This window comes from Leucoraja erinacea, chromosome 31, assembly GCF_028641065.1.
Source record: "Leucoraja erinacea ecotype New England chromosome 31, Leri_hhj_1, whole genome shotgun sequence".
NCBI lineage: Eukaryota > Metazoa > Chordata > Chondrichthyes > Rajiformes > Rajidae > Leucoraja > Leucoraja erinaceus.
Window position 1 is genome coordinate 16634900 of NC_073407.1, and position 10861 is coordinate 16645760.

The 10861-nt window shown below is 44.7% G+C and overlaps 1 protein-coding gene across 4 annotated transcripts in view; it reads left to right on the top strand.

The window, feature by feature from the left end:
* The window catches only part of LOC129711996 (ral guanine nucleotide dissociation stimulator-like), a 121771-nt gene extending 111878 nt beyond the window's left edge, over positions 1-9893 (top strand). For 3 of the 4 annotated variants that reach the window (XM_055660106.1, XM_055660105.1, XM_055660104.1), the window contains exons 12-18: positions 6-38; positions 825-946; positions 1299-1394; positions 3106-3304; positions 4733-4978; positions 6601-6715; positions 8485-9893. In XM_055660106.1, the coding sequence (XP_055516081.1) occupies positions 6-38; positions 825-946; positions 1299-1394; positions 3106-3304; positions 4733-4978; positions 6601-6715; positions 8485-8660 (987 nt within the window). In that variant the 3' untranslated portion in view covers positions 8661-9893. The remainder of the gene's footprint in view (positions 1-5; positions 39-824; positions 947-1298; positions 1395-3105; positions 3305-4732; positions 4979-6600; positions 6716-8484) is intronic. The other variant, XM_055660107.1, reaches the window with a different exon arrangement.
* The last annotated feature ends 968 nt before the right edge of the window (positions 9894-10861 follow it).

Genomic DNA, 10861 nt, shown 5'->3' on the forward strand with positions numbered 1-10861 from the left:
CACAGGGCGGTCTGATCAACTTTGAAAAGAGGAGAAAGGTAAGACATTTCAGGCTTGTTTCATTATTGAGGGCCATGGGTTTATAAATGAACATTTACCTCCACAGCTCGGAGCGTGAGCTCCTCATGAAGGAGCCACTGTGCTGACTCCCAGGGAGAGGTCAAATCCCAGCTGGACCGCCATATATCACCTAGCGCTGAAAACCCACCACCTCTCCCCTCTATCCCATTTAAATTACTCGGCCTGTGTCCAGAGGCCCGGCAACAACACTGAATCCCACCAATGCACCTGGGTTGCTTTAATTCAGTTACAGGGTATTCCCGAGGGACCATTTATTCAATGGCCGATGGGTCAGTTGGGGATGGGCACAACATACTGGCATGACCAGTGGCATTTGCATTTGGGCAATGAACTTTTTTTTTTAATGTGTCTTATAAATGATTCTGTGTAAAGGCAGTGTGCCCACTGACAGGCTTGGCTTACTGCTTGCCTTCAGAGACAAGCTGATAGCCACTCCATTTGGAAGCAGATAGAAGCTAATAGTTAGTATGGGAGCTGCCATTGTATTTCACTGGACCTTGGTGGGATGTTCATATTACACACAATACTGTAACATTGCTGGCAGCATTTGGAACGCCCACCGCACAATGTGAATTGGGAGTTGTGGTACACAGGCATCTGCTTTGGTTGCCACCTCTGTATGGTTCATATGGGATACTGAGGACTGGAACTGATATAATGGACCAGTATGCTATGGAAGGCAGGAAATGTGGGTGTATTTTTCTGCAAGCTCCACTAACACTGGCAAATGTTTTCTCTGCTAGGAGTTCGAAGTGATTGCCCAGATCAAGCTGCTGCAGTCTGCCTGCAATAACTACTCATTTACACCGGACCATCGGTTTGTGGAGTGGTTTCGCAGCGTGGGGAGGCTGACGGAGGCGGAAAGGTGAGGGGACTCTTGTGCTGCTGTTGAAGGGTTGGGCATGGGTCGGTCGGCAGTGTTGTCAGAGAGGTGAGAGCCAGGGCAAGAGCCTATGTCCCTGCTCGGGGCTCACACTTTCACAGACACACCTGCCCAACACAAGCTTTCGTGAAATCAATCTCAATGACGGACATGGATCTGTTTTTATCTGAGCAGGTGGTGCGAGTACACTACCCTATCCCAGTGAGATCAGAGAGCCAGTGACTGGGGAAAACCTGGCTGGGATTTGAATAAAGAACGCTAAGTGGGGAGAGGTGCTGGAAAATCATGCCCTGTCTTGATTTTGTTAACTGTTTTAATCTTCTTATAATTCCAGTTACAACCTGTCCTGTGAAATTGAGCCTCTGGCAGAATCTGCGAGCAACACTCTGAAGGCAAAGAAGAACACAGGCATCATCAAGCGGTGGAGCGAGTGAGTGTCCTTTGCCACTGTGGTTAGACAGATGTACATTGAATGTAAAGGTAGAGAGGGGATTGTGACATTTGGCCTGGGCAATCCTGGGGAACTGGGGCTAGGTGGAGGACAAGACGGAGGTTTCTACTGCAGGTCCATCCTGGCAGATGGAAAGTGGGAGGTTAGGTGTGGATGGTGGGAGCACTTCACACCTTCCCTCAGCATTGGGTTAAGGGAGGACTCTGACCTTCCTTCCATCGAGGGGATTTATCGCAGTCGCTGCCTCAAAAAGGCTGGCAGTATCATCAAAGACCCACACCATCCTGGCCACACACTCATCTCCCTGCTACCTTCAGGTAGAAAGTACAGAAGCCTGAAGACTGCAACCAGGTTCAGGAATAACTACTTTCCCACAGCCATCAGGCTATTAAACCTGGCTTGGACAAAACTCTGATTATTAATAACCCATTATCTATTATTTGCACTTTATCAGTTTATTTATTCATGTGCGTATATATTTATATTATGGTATATGGACACACTTATCTGTTTTGTAGTAAATGCCTACTATGTTCTGTGTGCTGAAGCAAAGCAAGAATTTCATTGTCCTATCAGGGACACATGACAATAAACTCACTTGACTTGTGGAAGGAATTACTTATTGGACATGGATAATTATATTTTCTTATAACATAGAAGAAGTTTAGTTTGAGTTCTGCTTATTTATTGTCACGTGCACAGAGATACAATGAAATGCTTGTTCTGGATGCTATTTGGACAAATCATACTATACATGATTACAATACATCCTCTACTGGCCACGCTCTCATTGTACTCCTGCCATCGGGAAGAAGGTATAGGAGTCTGAAAACCATCACCTCCAGGTTCAGGAATAGCTTCTTCCATTGGATGGTTGAACGCAACAAAAAACAACTAAACTTTGAACTATGAACTGTTTTGATTTGCACTGGGGACCAGTCTTTTGTTTTGATTCGCACTAATATTTTTATGTTACTAAACATCTTTGTTTTTTTAATGTTATCTATTGAGTGCTGTGTTTACAGGCCTGTTATACTGCTGCAAGTACGGGTTTCTTTGTTCTGTTCAGGTACATATGACAATTAAATGCTCTTGACACTTGAGCAAAGGTGGGAAAGGCCAAAATGGTTACATTGCTGTGCCCCGCCATGATTGTCACATTGGGTGGTCGTGTAGAAACATTATCGGTACATATAACAATTAAACACACTTGACTCTGGACTTGGAAGTGAGTTGATAGCCTGATTCATATTGACATTGATAGCCAAGAGTCAAGTGTGTTGAATTGTCATACCGACAACAGAACAATGAATTCCTTACTTGCAACAGCACAACAAGTCTGTGAACATAATACTCATAACACATATTAAACAATTCAATCAATTAATAACCATATCAGGCCATGCTATCTGCCAGTAAGCTCTCTACCGCACACCTGTTGAAGTTCAAGAGAGTATTCGTTCACATACCAAATCAATGTTCTAGGGAAGTAGAGGTGTTGGTAGATTTTCTTTACCATTGCATCAATGTGCTGAGCTCAGGACAGATATCAATGGAAATAAAATGTGGGGAGAGTAATGGGGGCTGCTGATGACCCCAATGAGGTGTCTGCTCAGTCCAACATGAGGTCTATCATTGGACTATCCAGTTTGTTAACACCTTCTTCCTTCCATCCCATCGACGATTGCAGCAGGAGTACGCCAGGCGCAGATGCTCCATGTACAGGCGCCCAGTCCCGATCCTGCGAGCAGCTCAAGTACGGGCCCTACCTGGGCGGTGGCGATGCAGGAGACTCAGTCAGTGTCACATCTGCCGGCTCCAGCAACTCTGACGTGGAAGAAATCAACATCAGCTTCATCTCCGAGTCACCAGATTCCCAGGAGAAGAAGGTAGGGAATGATTGTGCAAACACAAAACAAATTGTTCTTTAACTCTGATGTCCAGTGCCAGAGGCCGACTGTCATCAGCCCATTAGCCCAGTAAAATGGGACAAGCCTAGACTCCATGGAGAGCCTTGTGTAACGCAACAGTCTGTCACTAAAGAAGCCTGAAGTGGGTATGACCCACCCTAATTATGATGGCAGCAGTAGAGGTGCTAGAATGAGCTCAACTGTTTGTGACTAGTTGTAGATTCTAACCCTAGGGTGATCACTGCCTTCTCTCCATTCCTCTCCCAAGATGTATCCATTCCACATTCCTCCCCACCCCAAACCCCAGTTAAAAGTGTTGGCTCGCCCGACCACTGGGGTTTCTAAATCTCCCAGATTATCCTGAAGTCTCCCGGGATGGGAAAATTAATATCCCGGACCAAAGTAAAATCTTGCAAATTATCAGGAGATACAACTCAACGGCTCTATCTCTTTGCTATAAACATGCTGGAGTTGAGCAAAGAACGGCTAGTTAATTGATAGTCCAGAGTCACCGTGTGTCTGTTTACCTTGTGGTTATCCCTGGAAGGTATTACCTGCCATTAGCGGGCATATTGACTGGCCAAAGGCAGGCTTCTGGAGTAGGGAGATGGAGAGACGATTTGTTGAGCTGTTCAAAGAGCCTGGAGTTGGGAATCTTCCCATCCTGACACATCCCTGTTGGATCCCCGATGAATGTTTACTCCATGATGTCCCTGAAGCCCAAAGTGTTCCACATTCCCTCCCATGGTTTAAAAAGGAATCCTACATTCGCAACTTTCCACACACTTGCATTATTAAGCAAAATAATATCTTTGGAAAAGTCATATTGTTATAGACCTTCACCCTAGGCCTCACCAATTGTGATCTCCTCAGCCCCACGACCCAATGAGATATTTATGTTCCTCCTATTTGAGCCTCTTGAGCACTGCTGATGTTAATCCCTTCATAGTGTGTGACAGGGCTTTCAGCCGCCAAGACGCCCAGTGTGGAAATTCCCCTGCTCCTTCCACTTGTAAGATGCTTGTTCATCACCTTATTGTTCAACATCCATATTGTGAATGAAAGAATCATTTTGTATGCCAGTGCATCTTGATGCATTGAAGGTGCTGTGCAAATGAAATTTGTGGTTGTGAGGTAGGTAGACGTGAATTGAGCTTGGCGCTGGTGTTGGTGTTGGGAACACATGAGGGTGATGGTGGCAATGCTGGGCTTACAAGAGGATGTACTCTGCAAACCTCTTCAGAACTGACTCAGCACCTCACCTTTAGTTTTTTTTTACTGAACTTTGGAAGTACCAGCTTTTAACTGGCAGGTACAACATTCCAAGCTGGGCCAGACTGGGCACTGGTGGTACCAGTCTTGTCCCAATGGTAAACCTTTTTTTTCCCATATTTTATTTTCTTTTAGTTCTGGGAATCAACATCGCTGTCCTCATTGGACACGTCCGGAATCGGCTCTGGGTCAAGCAGCGCCTCCTCATCCTCCGTCTCCTCCACACCTATAACGTCCACCAGGACGCACAAGCGCTCGGTCTCTGGAATATCCAGCTACTCCACACTATCTCTGCCACTTTATAACCAGCAGGTGGACGACTGCTGTATCATTCGGGTCAGTCTGGACGTCGACAATGGGAACATGTACAAGAGCATTTTGGTGAGTGTCACGTGCTCTTGGACTAGGGCCGATCTGTTGTAGTTCATTGCTCGGGTCTTGGGTGAGATGGGGAGCAGGAGATGGCGAACATTGGATTGGTCTAAGCAAAACTGCCTCACATTCCTCTGGGCAACAAGTGTGTATCTTTCAAGACAGAAGAGACCGCTGGTGCTGGAACCTGGAGCAACAAACAAAGCAACAATGCTTTTCCATCCACAGATGCTGCTCAACCCACTGAATTCCTCCAACATTTTGTTTGTTGCTCTGAGTTCATATCTTTTTAAAACTCACTCCACGTCCACTATCTCACCCACTAAGGCATATATGAAAATTCTTGGCACTACTATTTTGAAGGAGAGCAGGGTTCCTATGTGCTAAGGTGGCACAGTAGCACAGCAAGCTGAATTGCTGTCTCACAGCTCCAGTGACCTTGGTTTGATCCTCACCTTGGCTGCTGTCTGTTTGGAGTTTAGATATACTCTCTGTGACTGCGTGGGTTTCTTCCAGGTTCTGCAGATTCCTCCCATATCCTAAACACATACTGGTCAGTAGGTTAGTTGACATGTGAAAATGACTGTAGCAGCAGATGGATGAGTGGTAGAAAATGTGCATTGTTAATGGGAAGGTGAAAATAATAAAAATGGGATTAATGTCAATGGATGCTTCATGGACAATGAGGACCGAGTGGGCCAGGTCAAGGGGTCACAGTTTAAGGATAAGGGGGAAATCTTTTAGGACCAAGATGAGAAAAACATTTTTCACACAGAGAGTGGTGAATCTCTGGAATTCTCTGCCACATAAGGTAGTTGAGGCCAGTTCATTGGTTATATTTAAGAGGGAGTTAGATGTGGCCCTTGTGGCTAAAGGGATCAGGGGGTATGGAGAGAAGGCAGGTACAGGATACTGAGTTGGGTGATCAGCCATGATCATATTGAATGGCGGTGCAGGCTCGAAGGGCCGAATGGCCTACTCCTGCACCTATTTTTCTATGTTAAGGGCCTGTTTCATTGCTGTGCCTCAACATTTATACTATGACAATCGAGGGTGGTAGTAAATTGTTGTTTTTGACACAGGGAGAGGTGAATGGTGGCATTCCTCAGGCATTGTTGATAGGACCACTGTTTAAATAAAATCTATATTGATGTCTCCCTCAGTCTTGGTCAAGTCACAATTTCTGCCTTGGTTTTGCACTCGGATTACCAGCCGTGGTTGAGTTAACTGAGATTCCAGAGTTGGCCTTGCCCTACTATCATGGTTACGTTTTGAGCCCCACGCCACTGCCACCAGGAAATGGGGAGGGAAATTATCCACGGTTCCTGGTGTTGCCTTGGCTCTAATTAATGAGTGTTGCTGCAACTTGGAAGTGGCTCTGGTTGTGGTGCTTTCTCCAAGACAATATATCTCAATTACCACTGCTCCAAGAGCCAACATGAGATGCAAGCCCATGTGAACATGTATTCTTAATGGGTGTAGATATCCTATGGAGAGGATGGGAGATAATGTGTAGAGACATACAGGTGAGGGGAGATGAGGATGTGGTCAATATTTTTAAACTACTGAAAGGATAATAGGGTAATAAATACCAAAGCCTGGTCTTTTAAAGGGTTAAAATTCTGTTCCAGGTGACAAGCCAAGATAAGACGCCTGTTGTCATTCGAAAGGCCATGGCCAAACACAATTTGGATGGGGACAGGCCTGAGGATTACCAACTGGTGCAAATCATCGCTGAAGACAAAGGTATGTGTGTTATGTAGGTGTGTGGGTACTGAAGGCTGAACATAGTCATGCAGGTCACTAAGTCTGTCCCAGGAGAGCTCCAGTGAGTGTCACTACCCCCTGTCCCAGAGTGAAACATAGAAACAGAGAATAGACACAAAAAGCTGGAGTAAGTCAGCGGGACAGGCAGCATCTTTGGAGAGAGGGGTTGGGTATGTTTCGGGTCGAGACCCTTCTTCGGTCCTTCCAACCAGCTCCACCATTCAATATGATCATGGCTGATCATCTAAAATCAGTGCCCCGTTCCTGCTTCTCCCCATATCCCTTGATTCCCTTAGCCGTTAGAGCTATATCTAACTCCCTCTTGAAAACATCCAGTGAAATGGCCTCCACGGCAGAAGAGAATTCCACAAATTCGCAACTCTCTGGGTGAAAAGGTTTTTCCCCCCCATCTCAGTCCTAAATGGCCTACCCCTTATTCTTAAACTGTGACCCCTGGTTCTGGACTCCCCTAACATCAGGAACATTTTTCCGGCATCTTGCCTGTCCAATCCCTTAAGAATTTTATGTTTCTACAAGATGCCCTCTCATCCTTCTGAATTCCAGTGAATATAAGCCCAGTCGATCCATTCTTTCATCATGTCAGTGCTGCCATCTGGGAATTAACCTGGTGAACCTACGCTGCACTCCCTCAATAGCAAGAATGCCCGTCCTCAAATTAGGAGACCAAAACTGCACACAATACTCCAGGTGTTGTCTCACCAGGGCCCTGTACAACTGCAGTAGGATCTCCTTGCTCCTGTACTCAAATCTTCTTGCTATGAAGGCCAACGGGCCATTTTCTTTCTTCACTGCCTGCTGTACTTGAATGCTTACTTTCAGTGACTGATGTTACAAGGACACCCAGGTCTCGTTGCACCTCCCCGTTTCCTAATCTGTCAACATTCAGATAATGATCTGCCGCCTTGTTCTGAACTCCAGTGAAGATCACTTGCCCTATTCCAGGAGAGCTCTAGTGAGGGTCATTACCCCCTGTCCCAGTGTGATCTCCAGTCTAGGTTACTAACACTGACTGTTCCAGGTGGGGTGTTTCACATAAGAATGATATGTCCTTTGAAATTGGGCAGAAAGTGTAGCCTGCACGGTGCCCACAGGCAGCATAGGATGGTTGGAAGTCAAGGCATCAGACCATTTGCTGATTGACAGGTCAGACTAGCGCCAAACAGCCACTTATCTTCGAAGAAAAGCAAAATGCTGCAGATGTTGAAAAAACTAAATAAATGCAGAAAATGCTCGAAACACCCAGCAGATCGAATAGCATCTGTGGGGAGAAACCTTCACCTTGATTAAAATGATTGAAATTGAAAAGTAAACAATGAGGTGGAGATGGTTGGGAGACGCTATAGTGACGGAGTTATTCAGCTTCCTTAGTGAAGAACCACCCAATGCAGCATACACAGATAATGTAATCTCACGCTAACAATGCTGCCTGTTAGCTTGCATGAACTCAGCCTTATGACTGACTTTAGCCGCCTCCATGCTGGGGTAGGCTATATTCAGCCTGGATTATCTTCCCACTTGCAAACCAGTGACTCTTACTGGAAACGTGGAGTCAGGTTGTTCTGTGCCTACAGGGTCAACACCCAACCCGTCTCACTGCCACATGAACAGTGGTCACCAAGTGAGAAGTCAGCATGTATCACAAGAGTGTATATTTTGGAAGAAAATGAAGTGCAGAGAGGGTTGAATAAATTGGGAGCTTATGGGTTTGCTTTCTCTTTCTACAACAGAGCTGAAAATCCCTGACAATGCCAATGTGTTCTACGCCATGAACTCATCTGTCAACTACGACTTTATGCTGAAGAAAAGGGGACACTCAAAACCAGGGAAACCAAAACACGTTTCAAGCTCAACTCTGCCCAGAATGAAACAGAAAGGACTGAAGATCACAAAAAGCATCTTCTAGCTCCTCCGAGCTGAACCTGTTGCCTGTGTTCACTGGATTCACCCCAATGTTATATATATATATATATATATATATATCAATATGTGAAAAATCAGTGTTACCGATAAATGTGCAATATTTTCTGCGACTAAGACTACTGAAAGTATCATACAACCAGTATCCATTCAGTTTTACCTGAGACTGAAAGACATGAAACTGGAATGGATTACAGAGTTGAGAAGGAACGGTGAAGGGCAGCCATTGGATCCATCCTTTTCCCTCAGGAGTGGGGGAGGGTTAAATGCCCTTCCTCGTTATGGTACAAGGAAGACCATGCATTCAGTGAAGTCTCCTGGAATCCTTCCAGAGTAATGATGGGAACGTAAGAAGATGGAACTGCATTTCCATCATCTAGCTGATCAAAGGGTAAGCTACTGCGACACGAAGACTGAACCATTGCCTTTCAGCCCTTGCACAGCAACTGGCTTTGCCTGGAATGTCAGGCTATTAAAATGCAAAGAGAACACTAATCTATCATCAAATGTAGAAGTTGTTGGTTTTCAGTTACAGAACACATATCCCTGTGGCTGGCCGATTCTCTAAAGTCACGGTGAAACACAAGGTCCATCCTGAACTGATCCTGAACAAAGCTTTGATTTTGCTTGTGTCTGAGTATGAGTGACTCTGAATCCTGCAGGGAGAGCTCCCCACTTTAGAGGTTGTTCTCAACGTAGTGTAACCAATGACATATTGTGGGGAATTCCAATCCCAGTATCTCTCTCCTGGATGTCACTAATCAGATCAAGGACAAATGACGTATGACGTATGACACGATGCAGAGATGTGCAGCCAACGGTGGGTGCTTTTGTCTTACTGAATAGTTAAGCTGGAAATGACAGGATTGTACAGTTATAATCTGAGCCATTCTTGGCTAATGAGAAACATTTGTTTTTTATTTGCAAATAATAGGACTCATTTTCAAATGAACAGCGTTAATTTTTTTTTTAAAGTTTGTTTTGTACAAAAAAGCACTTGAATCTTGTTTGGTCCAATATTTATTCATTGTACAGCCATTATATTGATGAGTGGAATTGTAAATTTCTTACTGTTGAATATGATCTAATATATTGACTTGTTACTTGTATGCAGTTGCCATTTGCTCAATGGTCTTTTGTCTGGTGAGATGTGTTGTCTTTGGTACATTTTTGTATATTGTAAAAAGAAGGACGATCACAAATACAGCTTCAAACAAGATCTGTTCTGACTTTTTATATTTGACTTCCAGTCAGCCATGACAAGCAGCTGGCATTATTTGTCACCAGCCTTTGTCACTGCAGCACACTATTCTGCCCGTGATCACCCTATCATTCAACACAGTGCTTGTGTACTGTATGCGGTTTACTGGAGCCAGGTCCTTACCTCACCAGTATGATTCTTTGTTCAGTTTTGAGTTAGGACAGGTCATTCCAGGACTCTCAGCAGAATCTCCAACCTCCTGTCAACATCAATTATATCTGTGGCAGAATCCAGGTCCAATACTAACTGAGTGGAATGTTCAAAATCAAATCCCATGTTGTTTCTGCACATGCAGCGAGACACAGGGTACATAAATTGATTACGTTATCTTCTTCTCCTGCTACTCGAGTACAGTGCACTGGGTCTCCGTCTTGGTTTACAAGTTTTCTATAATGCCTAGCCAAACTGAACTTTGAATAGTTAAACCTCATTCAGAACCATTCTGCTAGAGGAATTAGACTGAAAATATCACATATGATGTAATATGTCTAAATGCAAAACACACCAGTCCAACCTGTAGTTCATTACCCATTTGACAAAGCCACTGCTATTGTGTAACTTTTTCTTAATGCGTATTCCACAGGACTGGAATTCTTATTCGGACAGGAACCTGTTGCCCAGGCAGCAAGACTCCTTGCACCTGCAATTCCCCCGTAGTCTCCCATCCTTGAACTAAACAGGCCTGAGACTGAACTCCTTCCAACTTAATTGTCAGCTGATGGTGTGAGCTCAAGAACCATCAGAGGTAAGGACTCTCCTATTCCAGGGTTGATACCCAATTGGTATCTACTTCTCCAGAACCTCATTCCAGTCTTACTCAACCCTCAATATCAAGTGGGTCCTTAATTGTACGTGACATTCAAGAGCCCCAAAACAAAAGCAACACGAATCAGGAAAAGGACGGCATCAGCTGCCGTCATATCACA